At 36.6% G+C, this 27,177-nt stretch overlaps 1 protein-coding gene across 1 annotated transcript in view; it reads right to left on the reverse strand.

Annotated features, from left to right (window-relative positions):
- Positions 1-229: 229 nt before the first annotated feature.
- The window catches only part of LOC136849024 (lysosomal alpha-glucosidase-like), a 52,026-nt gene continuing 25,078 nt past the window's right edge, over positions 230-27,177 (reverse strand). The window contains 18 exon segments of the mRNA XM_067121876.1: positions 230-474; positions 2,599-2,731; positions 3,583-3,731; positions 5,241-5,402; positions 5,700-5,829; positions 7,480-7,603; positions 8,962-9,098; positions 10,035-10,142; positions 11,502-11,689; positions 12,384-12,614; positions 13,277-13,408; positions 14,995-15,120; positions 15,530-15,654; positions 16,429-16,528; positions 18,649-18,764; positions 18,767-18,819; positions 19,978-20,135; positions 23,105-23,209. Of these exon segments, the coding sequence (XP_066977977.1) occupies positions 250-474; positions 2,599-2,731; positions 3,583-3,731; positions 5,241-5,402; positions 5,700-5,829; positions 7,480-7,603; positions 8,962-9,098; positions 10,035-10,142; positions 11,502-11,689; positions 12,384-12,614; positions 13,277-13,408; positions 14,995-15,120; positions 15,530-15,654; positions 16,429-16,528; positions 18,649-18,764; positions 18,767-18,819; positions 19,978-20,135; positions 23,105-23,209 (2,502 nt within the window). The 3' untranslated portion in view covers positions 230-249.

The raw sequence follows: 27,177 nt of genomic DNA on the forward strand, positions 1-27,177 counted from the left end.
ATCCTCATTTGACAAACGTTTTTTGGCTGTTTAGTGACTTTAGTTCCACAGGCAGCGTTGCCAACGCCTTCGTATTTGGTCGACACCGGGAACTGTACCATCGTCAAAAAGGAGAAAAAAGAAATTGCAATAAACTTTCATCTAATGGCAGTTCGTGAAATGCATGCATGGCTTTGTAAATAATTTATGCTGAGTCATACGTCTGGAAAATTAGGGCAAAATGAAACCATTTATCTTCAGCTTCATCCTCTATTTTATGACATCTTGACAGTGATGTTTTCCCCCAAGTGGGGCTGACATTTGAACTGAAAGGACGTTGGTAGATTCTTCAAATATCCAATGAGAAGGCAAAAGGGCCTCGCCATTCACTTCCACCGCTGAGGGCTCTGTTGGGTAGCCATAGAATAGGAGAGTTTCCAAGTTCAAGCCAGCCACAGGGGAAGAACTGAATAACGGCTCCAGGATAAGCGTATTCTAGAAGAAGAAGAAGAAAAAAAGCTACACATGAGTACGATCTTTAAACTGCATGGAAAGAGTAAGGTTTTGTGCACTTCACAGCACGTTGCTACTGAATTCTACACCGAGTAAGCACTATTTTCTTATAAATAACCTTGCGAATCTTTAGCTAGGATGACGTCACACAAGCACTAAACGGAAGCAACGGTCATTTCGTAACCAGCAGTCGCCATTTAACGCAAAGTTTGGCGGTCAAGTCCTAGACAGCACCAGGAAAAGGGAAAACGATGCATATCGTATCATATACGATAAACCCCTCTCTTTTTCTGTATATTAAGACCCATAAAAATATTTAGCAATATGATTGACACTTGTGCTTGGGCAACGAAAATCAGAAAGGGATGTATTGGCTGAATTTTATATTTCCGGTTTCAATTTATGGCTTAAACTGAAGGTAATTTCTACGTGAGAGACAAATGAAAAACTGGAATAATAATTATCATAGCCTAACTACCTGGGCCATACTGAACAAAAATGTGGAGATAGAGCTTATTTTTTGAGAGAAATATAAGTATTTAAAGGCTCACATGCACGCACACACACACGCTATATATATATATATATATATATATATATATATATATATATATATATATATATATATATATATATATATATATATATATATATATATGACAAGTGAATATTTGTATAATTGTTTGTGTTCTATAGAAATCCGAACCGCTTGACAGACCCAGACAAAATTTTGCACACTGCCTCAATGTCACTCCAGAAAGGCTTATAACTCAAAATCAAACCATACCCCGTGACAGACATACAAACACAGGCAAAGCAAATGAAAATTTCGTTTTTACATCACCTTTTCCTTCAGTGCTTTCTGGGTTAATTATCACTTTTCACCTGACGCTCCACTTTTTTTTCCAAATGCTGTCAGACGTATGATTTCATTGAACTCCTCCCACTGCAAACCTTGTAATCAGTTTAGTGCGCCCAAATAATTAAACAGGTGTGTTTGACTTTATCAGAATTACTTTCGTTCAGTCATAAAGCAATGTAATTCAAAATGTAGCCTCTACCACCACACCAGTCAGCCCTTACAATTCTTGTCACAGAAGAAAGTAGTAACAGAAAAATGTTTTTGTGGCAGGCTTAGCCCCTAATTTAAAAAAAACTACTCGCATTGAAATCACCACATTTTTTTCAGTGTTCATCTAAAGCCAAACGTATCTTAATCACACCCTGCCAATAAAATAAAAACTCTTAAGTAGCTTGTGGTGTTACCATTATCATATGTAAGTACTTAATCCATGAAAAAAGATTGGTAGTTACGGGCTTAACTTTGGAGATCAAGAACTAATTCATCACCATCCGCGCATCCGCATTAGTACACCAAATGCTTCTGTGACAGATCTATCCCCTCACTAAAAACTACTTGCGATGAAATTACCACGTTTTTTTTTTTTTTTGGTGTTCATCTTAAGCCAAACGTATCTTAATTAAACACTGCCAATAAAATACAAATTCTTAAGTACCTTGAGGTATTACCATCATCATATCTAGAACTCAGGACGAATCCCTCCAATCGCCCTCCCCTTCCCTATTCCCCTCCTCCTCTATCTCTCACTTCTTTCCCCTTCCCCCTCCTTCTACCCTATTTCCTCCCCCTCCCCCTACCCTATGCCCTCCCACTGCCCGTAGATGGTTATTCAGGGTTAAGTGGCTTACCCGTAGGTTGTTATTCAGATTTTTTCCAGGCAGCCTTCGGGTAACATATATGAAAATATATTATTTCCGAGGTGGAGCAATTGGATATTAAAGGACGTTTGTAGCTTAATGCTTGCTTTATATATATATATATATATATATATATATATATATATATATATATATATATATATATATATATATATATATATATATATATATATATATATATATAGTGCTATTATGCATACCTCAGACTTGTAAATGGAACAAAAAGCCAAGACAATCGCCCATGCTGATAACTTTTTGCAGTTTTTCTTTGGTATTTTTTTCTTTAATAACACAGCTCTACATTACTTCCCTACACACGCACACACCCACGCACATAGAAGCACGCAAAAACAGACAGATGGGTACCTCCGAGAATGTGATGTTGGCCAAATACGTTTCTTGCATGACGTGCTCACTCTCTCCGTCATCCCAGAAGAGCTCGCCTTTCGCTCGCATGGACGAGTCCAGGGGTATCGACAGACCAAATGGATTGCTTCGGCTGAAATCAATCGCCAAAATTGCAGGGTGAAATACAACAGTGCTACGTGGTTTGTTAGCTACGCGTCACCTTTGAGGTGCTAGTACTAAACGTGGCGAAAGCGCAATGGGACGCCATGTTTAGTACTAGCCCCTCGGGGATCAAAGGTATCGTTTATTAATATAATTTGTCGACCACACAATATAGATCGGTGTATATAATACTTTGATCCCCAAGGGGCTAGTACTAAACACGGCGCCCCATTGAGCTTCCTCCACGTCTACTATAGTACTAGCACCTCGGAGGTGACACGTAAATAACAAGCCAAAGTAGCACCATTATAACTCCATATTCCGTTACTGGCAAAATAAGATTGAGTGTTTACTAACTGGCGACATAATTGACCAGAACTTCTGATAAAGAATGACAAACTTCTGAAAAGCAATGACAAATCGTGGCAGTTGTACGTGATCACGTACGATTGTGATTCAATTAGAAGTGTCTAAAATACTGATAAAAACCTTTTAACAATCTGCCTTATATTTATAACGAAGCAATTTTGACTGCAGATCGAGATGGATTTACATAGTCATCGAATGTGGCGAAGAAGCATTCTAGTGTATTATAGTTGGATGATACTGTTGAATCCATCTTGAAAATATCGTAAGAAAAGGAGAGGTTCAGGTTGATACATTTTTGCGCTGATGTTACGCCAACATTTCAGAAAAGCGACATTTAAGAAAACAAAAATTACGAAGACGACAGAAGTAGGAAAAACAAATATATCTTTAAATAAATAAATAAATAAATAAATAAATGAATAAATAATTAGTTCGAGGAAAAGAAAACGAATAAACACCAGTTATTTTCACCTTTCGGTTGTAGTCAGTGCAGGTACTTGGTAAGGAATGATGATTCCTCCATAGGCATAAACAGGGATGACCTCCAAGGGAGCAGAAACTCTGAGGCTTTGGGGTCCTGTTGCCACCTTTACTCCAGTCCTCAAGTCGTACCATTCACCCTTCATAAAAAAATTGTTATCAGAAAATCTTACCGGAAGAGTAGTACTGTTCTATATCTAGCCAGGCTATAAAAGGGCGGGAGAGAGAGAGAGAGAGAGAGAGAGAGAGAGAGAGAGAGAGAGAGAGAGAGAAATGTGGGCTATAACCACAAAGGAATAGATTACTGGCCTCTCAATGTTTTAGTTATCTTAAAGACGGCTTGATGCTCGAAAAGTTAATCTTAGACCTAAGTCGATTCTTTTGTTTTCATATGCAAAATCCCTCATGTAAAGGACTTTTTCCTGCACTTTTTACATATCAGGCTATACTTTGTTTAACCATGTCATAAATATATATAAAGGAAAATGGCTGTTATGGAGGTAGCTGAACTCGTGCCAAAATATCTTAATTTGAAGAAGTCGGCACTTCTGAATACCACAAGAAAATATCTGACTTGGAATAGGCTGAACAAACTGAATTAAGTATAAAACACAGAAACTAGAAAATACAGATTGTTCGTTTTTGGTGTGCAGAATCATGGAATGTATTTCTTCAACAATATGTGAGCCACAATTCTACATGCATATTAATTATATTCCTATGCGTCAAAATATGGATACTGTATTTCATAACTTAATTTGCAGGTTGGATTTATTTATACAGTCTGTCGTTCAGTTTCATTAAATTGACTTGCCTATTTACCGTAAGGAAAGCATTCTGAAACTTCTGTTCCAGGCGCTTTTGCTTGTCGTTCTATGTTAATTTCAGTGTGCTGTTCTTTTCCCCGGCCTCTACAGCTTTGTATTGCTCAGTATGATTGCATCATCGATTTGATCTAATTGGTTGGGACTTTGGCCTGCAAGAGCATTTATTGCTTTCTATCTGAAATTGGTGGACATTAAAGATCTTCATTCTTTGCTCAGGTGAAAAAGAAGGTACTTGTGTCTTGTTGTGCTCCAACTGGACGAAGACTCTCCAGTGTTAGCCATAGCCAAGATTGTACAATAATACTGAATTTAAGGGTGAGGTTTGTTTGTACTTTCTTTTATGAAATATGTGGTAATATTTTGGTAACACCATTACATGCACTTCTTGTCGGGAATACGGCTAGGTTCATCCTTTAATTCCCACAACCCCTAGCCCCATTGTTCACCCAATGTCATTCTAGTCCCGTGCGCTGTGTACCCATTATGGGTGACTACAGCTCATCCGCAGTAACACATCCAGACAGTACAGGCGCGAATACCCAACTGATAAGCGCGTCTGGGACACTTGACTTGTACTATGTAGAAGTTGGCACTAACCTTCATGCTGAGTTTCATATCAGTATTGTCACCTGTGTGGACTGGTTGTGGATGACATTCGCTCGTATAATGACAGGTTGATTTTCAGGTGAAAAACGTTATTTTTATATTATCTAACCCCTGATGAGTCCCCGCGCGAAATACTTGCATCGCAAAAGCGAATGATTCCACCAGAACATGCAATTAACTGACCAAATAAAGAGATCAGACAATGGAAATACTTGCCGCTGGGAAGTATACATCTCTCTCCACAGTCCCGGGAGAGACGACTGGCGCTACCATAATCCCTTCTCCCCACAAGAACTGGTCGTCAACCTCAAGAGCAACCTCGTCTGTTGGAAATTGGCTGAAGACTGGACGAGCTACCGACCCTCCGTTCATATGCACCTGAATGAATAACGAAACCTATAGTCAAACCAAAATAACCACGCTTTTCCCAGATTTATTAGAATTAACAAAGCAGCTATTTCATCCCGGAGATGATCTCCCTTCGAGTGGTCATTTCCTGAAGAGATCAGGACCGCTAGTGTGGATCTTTGGATGAGGAACACCTCTTTAAAACGAAAATAATCGTTTGATAACGTACTCTACCTTAAAGTATAGCGTTCTGTTATAAAAAGACAATACGAGCTGGTTAAGTCAGAAAATAAAAATGCATGAAAAACAAAACGAGAGAAGAGTTACATCATGGAACAGAGTGTAAAGGTAGGGAAGATACTGGTAGCGCTGAGTCAAGACCTCCCTCGCGATAGATGCCACCTCCGGCCACATGGCGGGATCTTGATCTTGGTTCCCCTTGGCATTGTGGTTGCGGCTGAAACAGAAAATTCTACATTACCTGGTAAAATCGTGAAACTCTGAGTTCGTTTAGCTGTGTCCTAAGCTAATGAGAAACAATCATCTTTGTTTTAAATACGCTGAAAGTGCTAGATATAGTCCTTCCCAGGTTGTTTCTAACATATTTCGTTTTTTTATTTTTTATAGTGACCTACACCAATATGGATACGAATTTGAAGCTCTTCTTGTGTTTAATGAGAACGAAGTAAAACTTACGAATGGCTTCTGCAGTCAATACCCCAAACACGCTGTTTAGGCTTCCAATTAACTAATAACTTTCATTAATAAACTCTGGATTCTTTTCTCTTTGAATTACTTAGGTGGGTGAATGTTTCTATACTAACTCTTGTGGAGGCTCAGCGAACTCTGATATCACACATTCAATTACTTCTGCGACAGCTTCAAGACAATAAAATGCGTATATTCACCTCCATTACTCTGTGAGATCACTCAAGTAAAAATCACATATGTGTGAAATCTGACGCAGATGTTGATTTAGACTTACAAAATGTCAGATATTTTTCAAGCTGTGATACTCAGCCTTGGGACTGTCATGATAAATTAGCAAAAATATGTGTACCTGTCACGAACCAGATATTTATGGTGCAAGCATCAAAAAGTTCTTTACCGATTCACACGGTCTTCTCGTACTAAAGTACGTTAATAGTTTGAAAAATACCGTTCTGTCAGATTTCACTTCACTGATGACTCCATAAAGCAACAGATATGCAGGTGATTTTTATTTATTATTATTATTCTGCGCTTTCTTGGAGAGCAGTTGAAAGTGTACTAATGTGAGTGACTGGCTGACAACTTATGCAAATCCATCAAAAAGAGGAATGGTCTCCTAGAAAATCATCTCTTGAATGATTTTCATATTATCGTGTGCAACTTGTCTGTTCATGTGTGACAGATTTGTCTTCCTGCGCTGCATTCTTTTGCAGTCAGTTGCCAGACACTTCTTGTTTTTGTTTGCAGTCACTTGTTCTTATAAAAATATCTAAGAAAATGCTAATGTGTGGTTGTGTATATACATATATACATGTACATATATACATATATATAGTATGACAACCACACATTAGCATTTCCTTAGATATTTTTATAAGAACAAGTGACTGCAAACACAAACAAAAGAATGTCGAGTATCAAGATGAATCTATCAGTCGTAAATAAATTAGTTGCACACGATAATGAATCACATTCAGTGCAGGAGATTCTATGGAAGCCAATGTTAAAATTTATGAGTTTATTGATATCTCTGCTGTCTTTGTTCTTCGTCTTTTCTTTTCTCTCTCATGAATTTTTATTTAATGAGTTCAGTAAAACGATTTTTTTTAACTTTAATATTTGCTGAGATTCCTCTTCCAGATATTCTCATCAGTCATCCTGATTCCTTCGCCCCGTTTCTTGTTCAGAATTGATATTATGGAACTATAAGCTCTCGCAGTTAGCCTTATTATCGTTTTGATTAATGTGAATCTTATTTGGCCCTCTGCTTAAAAGTCAAACACACTATTTTACATGACGAAGTACCCTAGAGAGACTGAGTGAGAAGGTTTACTCTCCCGGAAAACGACTGAAATGAAAGTGAACGACGACAATGGCGAAACAATGAACGGCTTACCTGAACGGATAAAAGGCCCCGAGTTGCGTCCACCGGGCGCACAGCTCCAAATCTGTCTCCAAATTAAAGCCACAGATGTCAGCTCCGACCATCGGTATGCCAAAGAGATTGAATTCCAACATTCCTGCAGTATAGCAGAAGAAATGGAATGCAAAACAGCCTGTTTTGTATTTAGATTATAAAACAAATAAACTCACGGCGGTACATGAACCGCGATTAATGCATAAACGTTCATTATCAACTAGTATTGTACATTATATGCATAAATGTATGTTATTTTTATATTCAGTAGGCATGGCTTCGTTAACATTTTCGTCAGTTTTCATCCCATTCTTGTTCTTAATATCCCCGAAAGAATTCGGAAAAAATGTTCCAAAATCTCCCACAATGCCAGATTTCGTACCGTTTCACCGGCACTAATTCCTGCCATCTGCGCAGCACGCTCCGTTTTGCATACATTAATATAGTTTGCGTAACCTCATATTCTTGCCACGGCTCTGCAATGCAAATATGAAAAACACTGACCACTGTTTAATTATTATTCTTTCATTGGTCGTGAAACATTTCATAATCGAGTCTCGTTTGGCCGTTTAGCATTTGCCATTTTTCTGCCATTTTTCCTATGTTCAAACTTATACTTGATAGACTGATTATGGAGGGTAAGCTGCGTTCACAGTATCAACGGCTTCAAACCAATATATATATATATATATATATATATATATATATATATATATATATATATATATATATATATATGTATGTACACACACACACACACACACACACAACAGTAACAAGATAGGTCAGGATAGCACAGAAAATGCAACTATGAGTAAGCAAAAGGTACAGAAGGATATGTAAATGAAGTCATGTCTTAGGTGAGTAGCACTCCAGTGGGTGTTCTTGAAAAAAATATGAAGTCATGTCTTGCAACTATGAGTAAGTAAGAGGGATATGTAAATAAAGTGTCATGTCTTAGGTGGGTGTTCTTGAAAAAAAATATGAAGTCATGTCTTACGTGAGTAAGGGGTGTTCTTGAAAAAAAAAAAAACTCAAGAAAAGTTACAGGCAGAAAATTGAATTGTTATTGAAGTTGAATAACTACCTCCCTTCTGAAGTCGAATGTTAGTTTCCAAATGTCTGGTGGCTAGACGGTTGCAGTAACACCAATATTGGATTCTTCACAATCTTATGCTATAAAAAACCTTACATTATTTCTTTACCATCTCTCTATTGTCATGACACAGGGGTTTTGCAACACAGAGCTGAACACGCTTCTGGAACAAGACATTGAACTATAATAGGGCTGAACTGAGATCGAACAGAGGAGGAGTGGGAGATGTGCAGAAAAATCAAAACAAGAATAAAATGGAAAGACCGTAGAAGTGGAAAGAGTGGGTACAGAATTACATTGCATTCATGTATCACCCATGTGTGGGCATTATTCACGTTCACAAGGGCTGTTTAGGTAATACATACCAACGACAGACATTTTCAAATGAGACCAAAGGGCCGAGTTGTCTCCCAGCCAGTGAATGCCATAATGACCTGATCCAACAAAGGTCGAACGTGAGAGCACCAGAGGTCGTTTACCCGGGAAGATGTCTTGGAGACCACTGGAAGATGAACAGCAATTCTTTTATTAGCTTTCGGGTAACAGGAAATTTGTCTAACATTCTTGGACTCTCTTTTTATAAACAAACGGTTAGCTAGAGGGACAGTTCACTTCAGTCTCATTATATTTTATATTCAGTGTCCATAGATAAATTGTGGCATTGATTAAGACTACACTGAAGTCAGAACATGTGCGTATTGACATTACACGTTTTTCGATAATATTTATGAATACAATTGCAGGAAAACTGAAGTGTAGCGATATTTCTTGTTACACCATTTTAAAACGATTCATTTACCTTGTTCCATGGGAAAAAAAATTGCGTGTTTTTTTTTTCTGGGGTAGTTTCTTTCATAGAACATTGCAAATAACTAAACAATCTAAAAATTCAAGAGCATTGCTGGCCATGAGTAAATCATGCATTGCGCCATTGCCAACAACTGTTATGATCATCAGCACTAATGTGTTTGAGTCTCAGGCAACTGGCCAGTTTGTATATCAGTCATACGAACTATCCCTCCAACGATAATTCTTTTGAAAGCCTTTTTTCAATTTCTAGGCTAAATATTAACCTTCCTGTGAGTGCGATGTAGCGAATGACGCGTTATAGTTTGCAGTAACATATGTGACGTACTTACCACTTGAGTTCAAACGTAATCTGAAATATGATCCACTGCATTAAAATTAGGTCAATGGACAGGATGACGAATATCGTAGACGTTAATGAGCTGAAACAAGTTAAAAGTACAACGTGAAAAACACTTGCGCTAGCAGTGAGTTCAAAACCACAATGGCTTCTCTCGGGGTCATACGCTGAAGAAATTTATCTGCGTCAGAAGTGTTTGTTCGTGGCCAGACCTATCGATTGGCATGACGAACGAGCATCAATTCTTCACTTTTTTTTGGAAAAACTATATAAAAGAATATTTGTGCTTACGCGTGTGTGGAGACTGTCTCCGACCATCCGTACAGTGAGTGGACATCGTAATGAAGGTAAACGTTTTCCCCATCCGTCTGGTTACCGGACATGCATAAAGAATGTTCACTGAGAATAAAAGAATGATGAGTGGGTCTTGAATACTAAATATGACATTGACGATTTCGTTAACGACATTTTATTGATTTTAGGATTTCTTAATCTTGACAAGCGAGCGTGGGAATAAACACGCTGTAATAGATACTATTGAACATCCAAATACAAATAGTATTTACAAACAGATATGATAAAATCTTAGATTTTAAGAGCCTTTGGTGTTAGTATAGATCACATAACCAATTCTGAAAGGTCTTAGTACGATAAAGCTTAAGGGTGAAATGTGTTGTCCAGAACTAGAACAGCTACTAGGAAAGTAAGAAAAACAACAAAATATTATATACGTTAACCACTTACCATCCTAAATTACGGAGCGTCTTAGACATGAATCTCAGTTGACAGACTGAATCAGTATTAGCGAAGAACCCCGAAAAAGCAAAAAAAAATTTAAAAACAAAAAATCGAGATGATGGAGGGAGAAAGGTATGAAAAGCAGCAATTGGGACTAAAGAGAGCAAATGTATTTTCTTAGTTCCTCATTGGATGGGTCGATATCGTACTCGGCTGGCACTCTCCTAGGCCCGCGTTCGAGTCTTCGGCCGGCTAATGAAGAATTAGAGGAATTTATTTCTGGTGATAGGAATTCATTCCCCGCTATAATGTGGTTCGGATTCCACAGCAAGCTGTAGGTCCCGTTGCTAGGTAACCAGTTGGTTCTCAGCCACGTAAAATAAGTCTAATCCTTCGGGCCAGACCTAGGAGGGCTGTTAATCAGCTCAGTGGTCTGGTTAAACTAAGGTATACTTAACTTTTCGGGGATTCACTGAATGTTTCACCCGCGTAGGTGGGGTAGTACCGTCAGCGGAGCCCATGCGGTACATTATATGTATTACTTCAAGCTCTCAGCAGCGTTCCTTCGGCCCCTAGCTGCATCCCATTTCATTCCTTTTACTGTACCTCCGTTCATATTCTCTTTCTTCCATCTTAATTTCCACTCTCTCCTAGCAATTGTTTCACGGTGCAATTGCGAGGTTTTCCTCCCGTTACACCTTGAAAACCTTCTTACCCTCAATTTCCCTTTCAGCGCTGAATGACCTCATAGGTCTAAGCGCTCGGCCTTTGGACTAAATTTTATATTCCATTTCATTCCACTAGGCTAGAGGGCTGCAATTTGGTATGCTTGATGATTGGAGGGTGGATGATCAACATACCAATTTGCAGCCCTCTAGCCTCCACTACTTGGCGAATGTACCAAACCATCTTCTGTAACTTCTGCAACTTGGCGTTTGGCCAACCCTGTGAGAGCTGATAATCAGCTCAGTGGTCTGGTAAAATGATTTCCGTCACAATAATAACGTAATTTTGGCTCACCTGATTCTCTTGCTCTGGCTATCTCCGGTTCGGACCGTCATTGTTGGGTATGGCGGACTGTCGAGGTGGTTAAATGGGCACTGGAGGTCCTTTTTCTTTGGCTCTCCTTCTTCTGCGGCGCCTCCGAGATTCGTTCCGAAGTTTGCGGGTTCGTTCATGTCTATCCAAATGGCATCGTAAGGAACTTTCTGAACAGAGGAAAATAGGGCGAATTGCTTGGTTTTGCTTCTGGCAATCTACGAAATACAGTAGGTGATAACTGGTCCATAATAAAATATATATTAGCTCCTTTCAAATGTGTGTGCCACTGATGAAAAAAAATTTTATCATTATGTTCACTAGATATTGACAACAGAGAAAATTCAAGTTTTTTTTGTCTTATTTTCGTCTTTGAGATGTTGACCTTGAACGTATTACCTAGGCTTTAGTGACTCAAATTACTGTCCTTTTCATTACTTAAACATTTTACAGCTGCCACAACAGTCCTATTTTTAGATGTATATCAAAGCTGCAAGTGAAAATATCATTATTAAAGCCTCTGATATATTTGAATCCTATCCGTCATAAAACCAATGCATTTGCAATAGGCGAAGTTTTTAATTATCATTTGTCATGAGTTTCGTTATGCTTATTAAATTACAAATCATATTGACATGAATAACGAGACTTATTCATAATTTTTATTATGAGATACACAATACTCTATTTTTAAAAATTTTCTTGTAATATGTTGGCCCAGATTCCCCGTGCTTTTAGCATTTTATCAGATACGTATATTTTCGCCAGTTGCTCTTTCTCTTCACGTCACCTCTGAATTACATACATACACACACACACACACTCCCAAAATATGCAGTCCACAGTTGCGTCGTCGTAACCTACCTCATGGAAAATCTTCAGCTCACCACTCCACCACTGCTGAGTTTCTGGTTTTAAAAAATCAGGGAAAACTGTAGGAAAATCAGGCCACACTCGACCGACCATGTAGTCTGCCCAGGAAGGATCCTGATCGTCGGGCACGTACAGCTTCGATGCCCATTTGATGAAGGCGTCAGCGTCTCTGCCTCTTTCGCCCGGAGGGTAACTGTCCCAGTCGGCCACTATACCTGGATCCTGCGAAATATATTTCATATAAATTATGTGTAATTAACAAAACAAACTAAGCCTGGCCTGGGAGTTTATGCACTCATACAGGTCTCGAGTCCCGATAAGACAGCAAGGTTAACACCCTGCCTTATAAAAATATCGTATGTTATTGAAGCATGCAACGAACATCAGCAGTCTCGCGCAGGTAGTAGTGGTCCACAAGGAGATCCGAGAGCTGAAAGAATAATCTCTAGAAACTACATTCATTCGGAATCTTCGACCTCTATGAATGCAGGTAAAGCTCTCGGCAGCATTAGTGAATTTGTATACATTTAGCTGATCAGTTCCTTAATTAAATAATTTTATTTATTTTCTTTAGGAACAAATTAAATTTTAACCTAAATATTCTGTCAGGCAAATAGGAATTTGAAGTTACTGATAAAGACGCATGCTAATAATTAAGGTCGAGGATATGGTAATCCTTATTTTCTTTCAATTATTATTCTTTCTGCCTTACTAACAGACGTTCTTTTACTTAACAAACTTGAGAAAACAACTGATACCTTGTTCTGAACGTTAAATTTGTCGACTATTTACTAGATTTAACGAAGAAGACACTTCAGTTAGTTTCATTATTATGTCAGAGGCTTTTTTCTGTCACTTTCTGAGAGTTACGAATAATCACTCACCAGTATCAGCGTGATTTTAATGCCTTCATTGTGCAATTCGTCGACCAAATCCGGAAGGTCTCCCCAGTTGACTGGATCGATCGTGAAGTCTTGGCGTCCATCCATATAATCAATGTCGAGGGTTTGGCCGTCCTGAAGGGAATAATAAATGAGCAATATTTTCTTGCAAAAATGACAAAAGGCCTGAGTCTTTTGTTCTTTTTTATGGGATGCAACAATAACAGAAAGTTATCAAACTAGAAAGTACATGTAATTATTCAAAATCGACTAAGCATAACTTTCAATACAAATTTTTAAAGCTTGAACGATATGTATATATATATATATATATATATATATATATATATATATATATATATATATATATATATATATATATATATATATATATATATATATATATATATATATATATATATATATATACATACATACATATATATATATATATATATATATATATATATATATATATATGTGTGTGTGTACATGACAAATTTTATGAACATTTGCGTATGAGTTAGCCAAGAATCGTTCGATTTGTTACTCAGCAGATTTGAAGAGAGGCTGAATATGAACTTATATTAAACTTCAGACAACCCAATTCTCCTGAAGGAAGACGCTCGGAACTCCGCCGTTTTTTTTGAAACATGCTGCATCGCGTGCGACAAGAGGCGAGGTATAACAAGGCGTCAATCGCCCCTCGCCTCCAGTGTGGCCAGAACTGTTAAGTTTCTTAATTAGCTGCAAGTCGCGCCGCTAGCAACTTAAGGATCTCTTCTAACTCAGGTCTAATGGAAATATGAACGAAATTAATCCTAATCATGAAAAAAAAAACAATAGACCCATACGTTGCAAAGTTGAAGATAAATTGTTGAAGATCACTTACTTGGTGCCATCACTTTGGAAGCTCCTTGGGACGCCGTGTTTAGTACTAGTCCCTCGGGCATTGAAGCATTATATACACCCATTTCTATATTGTGTGGTCGACAAATTATATTTTATTGGGGTGGGGGTCGTTTTTCCCAAAACTGGACCTCTTCTTCTATATATGTCATTGCATATATAGGTATATACAAGATGAAATACTTGAAAATGCGGTCTATGCCCTTCTACCCGATTAGATGTTATTCAAATTAATGACTTTGGTTAACAGAATTTTCACAGAAAATATGGACTTCCAGAAATTATGGGGGGCGGTCGTTCGATCACCCCGACCCACCCCCACCCCCCTCGGTACAGGCCGGTGGTACTGGGGCCTCAGAGTAGGTGACGCGTAGATAACAAGCCAAAGTAAGCACCGATACATTTTTATGGTTCGGGAGCATTGTCATTCTTACTAGCTCTAGTGCCATAGGTCTACATGTCTTCATGCCTTGGCTACCAGTCCTGAGAGCTGTTCTTGCTTCCTTCTCTAAATGGAAACCATTACTAATAGTGGAGGCTTATGGCAGTAGTTATCTGTGACAAGAATGTAATCATTCGCCCAGAACTCGAACCTATTTTGGTAGGTGAAAATACCATCGATCAAATTACGAGGCCCATGATCACACATGTATATGTATATATATATATATATATATATATATATATATATATGCATATATACACACAGATATATATATACACACACACACACACACACACATATATATATATATATATATATATACACATATATATATATAAGTACAAGCTCCCATTCGTGTAATACAAACCTGTGGTATCCCCATTGCTTTAGTCCTCTTCCTCAGTTCCCTAACGTGATTGGTGTTATTGTATCCCCACCGAGACAGTTGAAATCCCAAACTCCAGTAAGGAGGTAGCACTGGATAACCAATCATCTGTAAAGTAAACGAGAAAATAAGAAACTTATACATCAAGCATCTCATAATTATTCATTGAGTTTCTCTTGTATGTCAATTAAGCAATTTGCAATTATTATTGAGAAACAATACTTTAATTTCGTCGTATGTATTACCAGTTTTCTTTTAGCCTAGTCATGTATTTTGCTTCGTTATTCGTTCAGTCATATTTGCCCTGTATATGGTAACGCATCTAATTTTACCATTAATCATGAATCCCATATCAGTATAAGATTCGTGCTCTGCCTAAGGTGGTCAATTTCTAATAACCTTCAAGAAAAGGCACACTTCTGCATCTCCTAAAATCTGAATAAGGCAAAAATACGGTGGCTTCGAATCAAAATATCTCAAAGGGATATATATCTGAAAGTTTGCTTAGTAACCTTACCTTTGTGTATTGCTTGTTGACGTCTTCGAGTGAAGGGCCGAGGAAAAGGTGGAGATCGATGACTCCACCAATCGTGCGCAGAGTCAAAGCAGGAGATCCATTTTCGAGAAGGAAGGTCGAGTATTCTGTTGGGAGGGGAAAGGGCAGAGCGATTTCGAGTTTGATTTAAAAATACCACAGTTTTCATGATGCTAACAGGTAGCTGCAGAATGAGATGTACTAAAATTTAGTTTTTGTACAATATGATACGATTTTTTGACTGGCAAATATGGAGCAGTCTAGAATCCAAAAGACACGAAGAACACCAACGTTGAATAAACAGATACGAACACTTTTAAGTACTCAGATGACTAAACATGAACTTTGAAACGAATATCATTAGAACGAATACTCATGGGTACTCAAATGATGAAACTTGAACTTGGAAACAAATATATTTAGAAAAATAAAAGGGTGCATAACAAAGAAAGTATAATGAGAAAAATTTTCTGTTTTCACCATATTGTTATGCGATTTGTTTCCGTTAAGAAGTATTGGGCAAATTTTGCAGAGTGAGAAAAAATTTCATTTTCAATCACCTTTGATGCCTTAGAGCTGGATATGAGGTATCATATGGTCAACTGAGACACCGTAAATATAATAATAGCTGGTCTAATCCGAATGTAACCTATAGCTGTGTTTTAATGTTAGTGGTAATTGGAAGAGTTTGGGTAGTAACGCTTCTGTAAAGTTCGAAAATTAATAGCGATAATAATACCAGTAATGATGTTTATTACTATTATCAATGTAATTATCATCAAGAGTAATGCGTTCATTGTTCATGTGCAAAAGCAATTGTTCTAAACCGAAGAAAAAGTGTGCAACCTCCGCCAGTAATTCTGAAAATATTACTCACTTACCCATGGCATTAGAGTTGAAAAGCAAAACAGAATGGGCTGTTCCTGTAGCGTTATTGACATTGACGAAGTAAGGGTGATGTCCGTACACGTTCAAGATGCCCTGTTGGAGGGAAAAAGTCAAGGAGAAAGTCATATGGGTGCTACTTATGCTTGTTATCTACGCGTCACCTCCGAGGTGCTAGTACTAAACATTGCGGAAAGCTCAATGGGATGCCGTGATTAGTACTAGCCCCTCGGGAACCAAAGATATCGCCTGTTAATATAATTTGTCGACCACACAATATAGAAATGGGCGTATATAATACTTTGATCCCCGAGGTGCTAGTACTAAACACGCGTCCTATTGAGCTTCTGCTATTTTAGTACTAATTATAGCACCTCGGATTTGACGTATAGATAAGCCAGGGTAGCACCAAGGCCAATACAGTATTTGCCTTGGGTAGCACCTACGATGAGGCTTATTTGATATTATTTATTTCATCAGTAAACTCTCGAGTGGGAGGATATTTTCAAGTCTTGTCTCAAACAGTAAAATGTCATCAACACACGGTGGCAACTTATCTCTTACGCATCAAAAACAGGTTGAGAGTAAGTCAACGTCCGTAAGTGGAGAAGGAACCTTTGGACAACACTGGATGATCGGATGAAGCACATTAACTTCTATTCAAGCTGTTTGTGATGTCCAGGCAGTAAGATACAGACGTGTGTTCATGACATGTTTTACTGTAGTGTGGACTTAGTCTTATTCAAACAAATATTCATATACATACGCTCAACTTGAATATGCATGGACACAAATGTTTATAAAATTCCATATATTAAAAAATACTCATAGTAGCATGAGTCTTGAAATGGAGAAACAAATCCACTGTTTTGTATGGGTACACATATATATCTAAAATAAATCTAAACAGATTCCCGAAAGCTCTCTGTACAGATTTATTTCTAAATATATTTGTACTCGTACATATCTATGGATTTGTTCCTCCAATCCATACATTCTCTGCAAACGTATGTTACATACGTTTACATGCACATACGTAAGCATAATTCTTTTTATTGTATGCGATTACTATCATCATCATCATCGCCTTCAACGCCGAGTGACGCAAAGGGCCTCTATTGAATTCCGCCATCATGTCTTCCTGTGCTCTATCTTCCAGTAAATATTTTAGCTCATCTAGACCCCTTTAACAGCTCTCATCTGAGTGGGTATTTATTTTTACGTGAGTAAGTAAATTGATGTTTTATATTAAATTCATTGTGGAATCCGAACCCTGTATTATGAGCGAGAAATGAATTTCTACCACCAGAACACATTCAGTTCTTCACTGGCCGGTCGGAGAAACTCGCGACCAATGAGTGGTAGCTGAGAACGGAACCCGCTCACCCAGAAGAACTCACCCAGAAATCTAGGCTCAACTACAGGCTCCCTTTTCCACAGTTCTCATCTGAGTAGGTATGTATGTATGAGTAAGTAAATTCGATGTTTTATATACATTCATAGAAGGGAACCTGTAGATGAGCGGAGATTTCTAGAAGACAGAGTACAGGAAGACATGGCTGGCGGAATTTCATGGAGGTCCCTTGCGTCACTCGGCGTACACACACACACACACACACACATACATATATATATATATATATATATATATATATATATATATATATATATATATTTGTATATATATTTGTATATATATATATATATATATATATATATATATTTATATATACATATAATACATTATATATATATATATATATATATATATATATATATATATATATATATATATATATATATATATATATATATACATATACATAAAATGTATATACACACACATTTATTTATAAGCCTTCGTCAGTGGCACACATTACCACGACTTTTTTTTTCACCTGTGGTAATGTGTGATAAATGAATCACGTACAAAAGTTATTATAATCATATATATATATATATATATATATATATATATATATATATATATATATATATATATATATATATGTGTTTCTTATGTTCCCCAAACATTAAGGTAAAATGTGTTTAATGCCCAGTTCTTTCTACCTCGGGAACAGCATACACTAAAGGGGGAATTATAACTGACAAGCGTTTCGTCACAGGTGGGATTCGAATTGCCGACTGGTTGGAAAACGACGAAGCACAATGACGTTTTTACCATATGCAAATCATACATGGCGACAATATATTACCTCTTCGATGCCGTGATCTCTGGCAAATATGGGATACGTTTGCCTTGGCTGAAAGGTGTGCTTGAGTTTCATGTGAGTGTTCTCTCCCATGCCGTACAAGTAAGCTGTTGGCAAAGGGTAGTGATCTGTAGGAACTGGTCTTCGAAGGTTAGGGCACCGACCATGCTGAATCTGTTATAAAAAGCGTTTCACCTCAACTAGCCTGTTGACCAGAGAGTTAATGATAACAGCCCTTTAGCTATCATAATGTCCTGTGTTGTACAAAAAATGGATTAATATATAGCTATTCAGTGGCCTTTCTATATCTTTTTCGAGCAAAATCCTTCAGCTTATTACTTTAAGAACATTAAGCTGGATTCTGTAAGACCAAGACTGATTTAGTATTCACAGGTTCAAGGTAGAGGGATGTTTTGTCGATATGCTATGGCTTATTGATGGCTTAGAAAGCTAAAAGATATACCAGTTCCCTTTCTCCTATTCTTATCGTGGTGAAGGTAGAGTCTTGTAATGTTCACCAAAGCTCTTGATACTATTGTCTTGAACTGAAAGCTAGGGCTTATCCTTCCCAATATGTGGCCCAACCTGGAAAACTGTAGGAACAGTTCAGGTAAATTAAAGTCCGGTGATTGTCTGTGGGAATGTTTGCCAGAGAAATTTGGCCCAAGTCGATTAGGCTAGAGGTGTAATTGATAAAAATATTTTTCTGGGTAACTTTTCAGTAACGGCCACTTCTCAGGTTGCCCTGCCTCGAAGGGTAATGGGCATTCTATCAGAAATGGCTAGAAGTTTGTTTGTGATTTGGTCGCTGTTGAAAACTATGCTTTTTCTGTACATGCAAGTGGCAATGAAAAGCTTACATTGAGACCAAAAAAATATGAGTTGTCAGTAGAAATATTTTATTATCTTAGTGGTGCGATTTCACTAAACCTCAAGGGAGTTATTGGTTAAAACTTGTTATATTCTATTTTGAATAGAGAAAAATTTGTTATATTCAATTCTGAAGTTTCCCAAAAGGTTAATACTTAATGCTGTAAGAGATCAGAATGAACAGAATTAGTTATTCATTTCTCAAAAAAAGTTAAAAATACTAACATTTAAAAGCATACTTTTGAATACTTAAACCAAAATAGCTTCGTGTTAGCAGTATATTTATCCAAACCTTTCCCATCTTAAACATTCAAAAATACATGAAAAAAATGTCGTATGTCATTGAATAGTCAACCTTAAACCAAGAAGAAAAATAAGACCAAGGAGAAAATATAACGAACAAATGTGAACAAAAAATAGTAATGAAAAATATGGAAGAACGCGAAAATGTTACAAACTCACAGTTCTTGTCCCGTTTCGGCTCCTGCTCGCTCAACGGAGAATGTGAAAGGCTCCCCCACGGAGCTCATGGTCACATTATACTCCGGATTATCTGTTGGCGTCTCCGGCAGGTAGAGCGGAACAGGTACTTCGTACCGGGAGACATTACTATCGTATATCTGTTAGTTAGAAATGCTTTATATCAAACTCAGCTTCATGTTGTGTGGTTAAACTGCGTCCTTACGTCCTTGCCTAACAAAACCTAATTATGTGAGAAGGAAAAAAGACTAGATTATTTGGGGCTATAAAAAGGCTGACCCCTCAATAACATTCAAGTTAAAGTACGCAAGTGTACAAATACACACATTTTAAAATTATTAAGACTCTGATTTAAAAAGACTTGAATTGAATAGAAATTCAATTGAAAATTAATAGAAATTTGTTGTGAAATAGCGAAAAACTCATAGATGTGGTCAGGGAACTTAAACTTCCTAAAAAAGTTTTGAAAATGATAATGAGATACAGAAACTTATTTACGATGTTTTCAAGAACGTGATAATATTTCTACTGCCCTTGAAGACTTTTACGTAAATTATGTCTTTATAGAGAAAACGAAATTTTCATAATGACCAAAAAAAAAAAAAAAAAAATTGCAGCCTTGTTACACAGATCCTAAAGGCATGATGTGGATATTGCATCAGCATGACACTGACACACAATTACTCTAAAACAACTTCCTGCGGTTTTCGCTTCTGTTTTATAAATTACGTTACTTATTCATAATATGTAAAGTTCTTCTTCTCATATATATATATATATATATATATATATATATATATATATATATATATATATATATATATATATAAATACACATATAGAATACTAACATTTTCCTCTTAGAGAATAACAAGCTATTAGCTGCTGATACACTCATCCTTTAATCAGCATGAATGTCTCTAATATATATATATATATATATATATATATATATATATATATATATATATATATATATATATATATATGGGGAATTGCTCTATGAGAAATCTGTGAATGTCCATGATAGAAGAGAGAGAGATGTTGATGGTGCAATAATGGAAATAATCTGTATAAATTTGAGGATTCTTGCGAAGTATGAAAGAATGGCAATTTAAGGAAGATGGAATTGTAACAGAAACTGATAGAAATGTATACGACATATCTGAATGAGGAAAAGGCTCTAAAGGAATGACTGAGATGAATAAATAGTCTTTTGTGTTATGGTAATAATGAAACAGGTAACCGGAAGAATTACAACCATTGAAAGCTACATAGTCTTCAAGGAAGATACTGTTTATAGCAAGATTTCAGTAATGAAAGTCAGACATCTAGCAGAATGACTGATAGGGAAGAGTAGTGTGAGTTTTGGCAACGAAGGGGTGTGAGGATCAAGTGCTGTTTATGAAATGGATGTTTGAGGGGTTTGAGGGTTAAATGAAAATGGGTGATCGAATGGGGTTTTTAGGACGTATAGCCTTGAAGATTTATTAATGAAAGCAAGTCAAAGATTTTACCCATGAAAGGAAAGCGTGTGTTTTTATTGTTCCCAAGTGACTGACTGACATCAGACAAGATTGCGTTGCCTCTGTGTCTACCTAATTTTTTAGGGATGGAAAGTATGCAACATGTCATATATAGGACATGATAAATGTAAGTGGAAAGCTAAGGAGTATAAAACTGAGTCACAGTTGATGTTTGCAGGTGACAGTGTTGACTGGAGATAGATAAGAAAAAGTAAAGATTGCGTTGTCTCTGTGTCTACTTAAATTTTTAGGGATGGAAAGTATGCAACATGTCATATATAGGACACGAAAGATGTAAGTGGAAAGCTAAGGAGTATAAAACTGAGTCACAGTTGATGTTTGCAGGTGACAGTGTTGACTGGAGATAGATAAGAAAAAGTAAAGATTGCGTTGTCTCTGTGTCTACTTAAATTTTTAGGGATGGAAAGTATGCAACATGTCATATATAGGACATGATAAATGCAAGTGGAAAGCTAAGGAGTATAAAACTGAGTCACAGTTGATGTTTGCAGGTGACAGTGTTGACTGGAGATAGATAAGAAAAAGTAAAGATTGCGTTGTCTCTGTGTCTACTTAAATTTTTAGGGATGGAAAGTATGCAACATGTCATATATAGGACATGATAAATGCATGGAAAGCTAAGGAGTATAAAACTGAGTCACAGTTGATGTTTGCAGGTGACAGTGTTGACTGGAGATAGATAAGAAAAAGTAAAGATTGCGTTGTCTCTGTGTCTACTTAAATTTTTAGGGATGGAAAGTATTGTCATATATAGGACATGATAAATGCAAGTGGAAAGCTAAGGAGTATAAAACTGAATCATAGTTGATGTTTGCAGGTGACTTTGTAGATTGGAGATAGATAAGAAAAAGTACAAAGACTGGAGAAAGCGTCTTAAAGCTTTCGCCAAAGGAGAAGATGAGTTATTAGGAGCAAGACAGAGAGAAAGGGTAAAAGGTAACTGGAAGCCAAGAGGATGTTATGCCCATATGGATGGTTGAAGAATGGAGGCATTTGATTTGTAAATGTGTTTTGGAGTAGATATTGCGGATGATGGTAGTATGAGAGAAGAGTTGAATCTCATAACTGGCGAATCAGGGGAAGTAGCATTTACATGTCAATGAAATTCTTCATTGACTGAAATTCTCCAGTCCACATTATCAAGTCCGGATACTTGATAGTGTGGACTGTTTGTCTGAATAAAAAACTCCATTAGATACCATCCAGTTTGAATGAGGTCCTTTTAGTAATTCTACTAATGCACAGAACAATTGTGCATGTGATAAAGTTGATATATATATATATATATATATATATATATATATATATATATATATATATAAAATATATATATATATATATATATATATATATATATATATATATATATATATGTGTGTGTGTGTGTGTGTGTGTGTGTGTGTGTGTGTTGGGTATATATATATAAATATATATATATATATATATATATATATATATATATATATATATATATATATATATATATATATATATATATATATATATATATATATATATATATAAGTAGATACATTATTAGCCTTTGTTTCTGAGGTACTCACCTTGACCTGAACATGGTAATCCTCGTGACTGATGACTTCAAATGTCAGTTGCTTAACATCCCTGTCAAACAGAGTCAACTCAGGGTGTACCTTCTCCAGCAAAAGCTAGAAAAAAAAAAACAGAAAAAACTGCATTAGCATAATCCTCTAATGATAATTTCTTAGGATAATGAACCGGAGTAATTTGGGAGGAACTCAAATTTAATGTTTCACAATTTCAAAACGTCGATTTGGATCACCTGTTCTTCTTCTTCTTCTTCTTCTTATTATTATTATTATTATTATTATTATTACTATTATTATTATTATTATTATTATTATTATTATTATTATTATTATTATTATTATTATTATCATTATTATTATTATTATTATTAATATTGTTCATGGTGCCACACATTCGCAGTTACGTGAAAAGTGAAAAATGTTAAAAGCTTGCCATTGCAGTAATGACCATGCATGAAATTGAATTAACATGAGCTAAAACAACGGAAGCAGAATGAAATTTCAATAAAGGAGAAAATCAAAAGTGAAACATACAAAAGTGTACATAGATAGTCAGCAGTGTATAGAAAAAAAATGTATAAGATCAACGACCCTTAGTGCAGTATATCTGTAATGGGCGTGTTTCCACCCGGGCCCCTCCCCCCAAAAAAATTTTAAAAATGTTAGATCTCATAAGAGCATACTTCGAAGGAAAGCCGAAACCGCTCTCGTTACCCGATATATTGTTTGGTCGTATGTAAAAATTCACACTGTGTTAGTTCCTCGTTGGACGGGTCGATATCGTTCTCGGCTAGCACTTTGCTGGGCCTGCGTTCGATTCTCCGACCGGCCAATGAAGAATTAGAGGAATTTATTTCTGGTGATAGAAATTCATTTCTCGGTATTATGTGGTTCGGATTCTCCAATAAGCTGCATGTCCCGTTGCTAGGTAACCAATTGGTTCTTAACCACGTAAAATAAGTCTAATCCTTCGGGCCAGCCCTAGGAGAGCTGTTAATCAGCTCAGTGGTCTGGTTAAGCTAAGGTATACTTTTACACCTTCCAATCAAAATTTCCTTTCCAGCGCTGAATGACCTCATAGGTTCCAGTTGGCCTTTGGCCTAAACTCAGTATTCCATTCCATTCCTAAAGGTTATTCATAGTTAACCACCCTTTCAATAGATTGAAACAGCTGAAATTTAGCCTTGCATTAGGTCATCAGAGGCCTTCGAGCCATTCTTTTTAAGAGAGGCAGAGAAGCACCGTTAGCGGGAAGTTTGACTGACCGAGCCTTATCGTGTGTTAGCTGCCATGAAGCGAGAACAAAAAAGTTTCCTAAGTGACCTAGGCATACAGAAAATATATGGGTCCTTCGAAAGAAAATGGTAACTAGGTTTCAGATCGGAACTGTATCGAATGAGAGAGAGAGAGAGAGAGAGAGAGAGAGAGAGAGAGAGAGAGAGAGAGAGAGAGAGAGAGAGATTTTAAAATTGTCCGAATTTAAAATACACAAATGGGAAATCATTTCAAGAGCGACAGAATTCAAGTAAAGTGAACAAATAAGAAGAAATTCTTTTAGGGGCCGTTCAAAAATTACGTAACACTTTTTCAGGTAATTTTTACCCTTCCCTCCCCTCCCCGGCACGCCTCATAACACATGTCCAGACCCCGCCCCCAGAAAATTATGTAACATCAGCTAGTAACCGTCATCCATGAATCAGTATGTTTACCTTTATTTGATGCAATAGTACAGCATACCAAAGTCTAGCCTAATACCTGGAAATTATTAGCTTTAGGTTTTACTTAATACTTTTATATTATGATATTAAAAAAATCACAGATAAATTTGGAATGAAAATGTTCTCTTATGTCATGTTTAGAAGAGGATTAATTTAATCTGTGATATTTTTCAAATAGGATTAATTTAATTTGTGATATTTTTCTAAGTTATATTTATGCAGAGAGTAGAGAATGTCGGAGCTCAGAAAAGGGGTGAGTTTGTGATACTATTCTGTGTCATGCAATACATATAGTAGAAAATGTTGAAGTACAAACAAGGGTTGAGTTTTGTGATATTTTTTTAAACATATAATTATGCAAAAAAAAAAAAATCAAATACCATATTCTGAATATTACTAAAATATAACAAAAGTCTATAGCAGAATCTTTTCTATCTCTCTTTTGTCCTACATTTACATCTTTAAAAAAAAAAAATCTGAAAATGTTACGTAACTTACGGCTGCAACCCCCTCCCCCCCCACTGTCACGCTCATAACACTTCACCATACCTAAGTTCCTCATTGGACGGTTTGGTATCGTTCTCGGCTAGCACTCTGCTGGGACCGCGTTCGATTCTCCGACCGGCCAATGAAGAATTAGAGAAATTTACTCCTGGTGATAGAAATTCATTTCTCGCTACAATGTGGTTCGGATTCCACAATAAGCTGTAGGTCCCGTTGCTAGGTAACCAATTGGTTCTTAGCCACGTAAAGTAAATCTAATCCTTCGGGCCAGCCCTAGGAGAGAGCTGTTAATCAGCTCAGTGGTCTGGTTAAACTGAAGTATACTTAACTTTTTTTTTTCACCATACCCCACCCCGCGCCTAAGGCGTGAAGTAATTTTTGAACGGCCCTTATAAAAAGAGTTTGATTAAGAGATAAGAGTATCATGAAGAGGGCGAATGCCAGGAGGAATCGTTAAGGTATCAATGATTCGCGCAAATATACCAGAAACACCCGGTAATAAGTAACGGGAACAATAAGCAATGGGAATTCTCAAACTGAAGGTAATTACCGTAACCGAACCAATGAATATGGTAGAAAAGGGGACATTAACGTGTTAACCACATGAATAAGCAAGAGCACTTAGTGAATAAGTGAACACGTACCAGTGGTAGCGTGAATGCCTTTTACAAGGACAATAGAAATCCTTTATGAAAAGGCAGCTAACCGTTTGAATAAAAGACAGAAAACTCATCTTTAAAAATGTGGAAGGTTATTTCCATAGCACTTAGTCCTATTTCATCAAGTTCAGTGTTGCGCACGCGTTCGTACTAGTACCACACAAAACGCTCAGATAACATTCAGACATTCACAGAGACATTTTTCCACGCATGACCAACTTCCCACCTTTTTTTCAGGAGGCAATTACGGGCTCCGGTTTTTAATATAAACATAACATTTTTTTTTTCCAACATTCAGGTGGCAAGTGTCGACCGAGTCACTGTCTGTCGTTGCTTCTAAACCAGGCCACGGTTCGAATCGTGGCCCGTGCATAAGCACCTATCTATAGTTATTCTGCTTGGGTGTAAATTATTCCGTTATTAAATGATATTAAGCCGCAAATATTGTTTAATATCCAATTACCTATACCTCGGGAATAATTCACACTCAAGGGGAATTGTAATTAGTAAGTGCTGCGTCACCACTGGTGACGAGGCATTGATCAATTAAAATCCCCTTTGCTTGTAAGTTCTTCCCGAGGTATGGTGAATTGTTTATTAAATGATATTTGTGGATTACTATATATATATATATATATATATATATATATATATATATATATATATATATATATATATATATATATATATATATACGTATATATAGATGCACACCTGTATATATGCATTTTTATATATATATATATATATATATATATATATATATATATATATAGATAGATAGATAGATAGATAGATAGATAGATAGAGATAGATAGATAGATAGATAGATAGAGGGGGAGGGAGAACCCACTCCACAGACAAAATTAGTTTAACTGAAGTTTCTCAAAACTTAATACAGAATAAGACAAAAATACTGTATCTGCGTTCGTCAGAAAATTCTTGGTCTACAGGCTGCTTTTCCAAGAACTTTGCTTTAAAACTATCTCTTCTTTCTTAAGATATTTTGTGGACTGACAAATAAACAAATATGACCATAAAGTGCGAGAATATGCATAATCTCCTTGCAACCTTACTGGCTGAGATAAAAAGCAAATTCGGGTCAAGTGTCACCTGTCATATTTCTTAAGGGATGGGATTTATTGGAGTTTTTATCCAGCCGTTTATCTCTAACGGTTTTTTAAGT

This window comes from Macrobrachium rosenbergii, chromosome 20 (genome assembly GCF_040412425.1).
Source record: "Macrobrachium rosenbergii isolate ZJJX-2024 chromosome 20, ASM4041242v1, whole genome shotgun sequence".
Taxonomy (NCBI): domain Eukaryota; kingdom Metazoa; phylum Arthropoda; class Malacostraca; order Decapoda; family Palaemonidae; genus Macrobrachium; species Macrobrachium rosenbergii.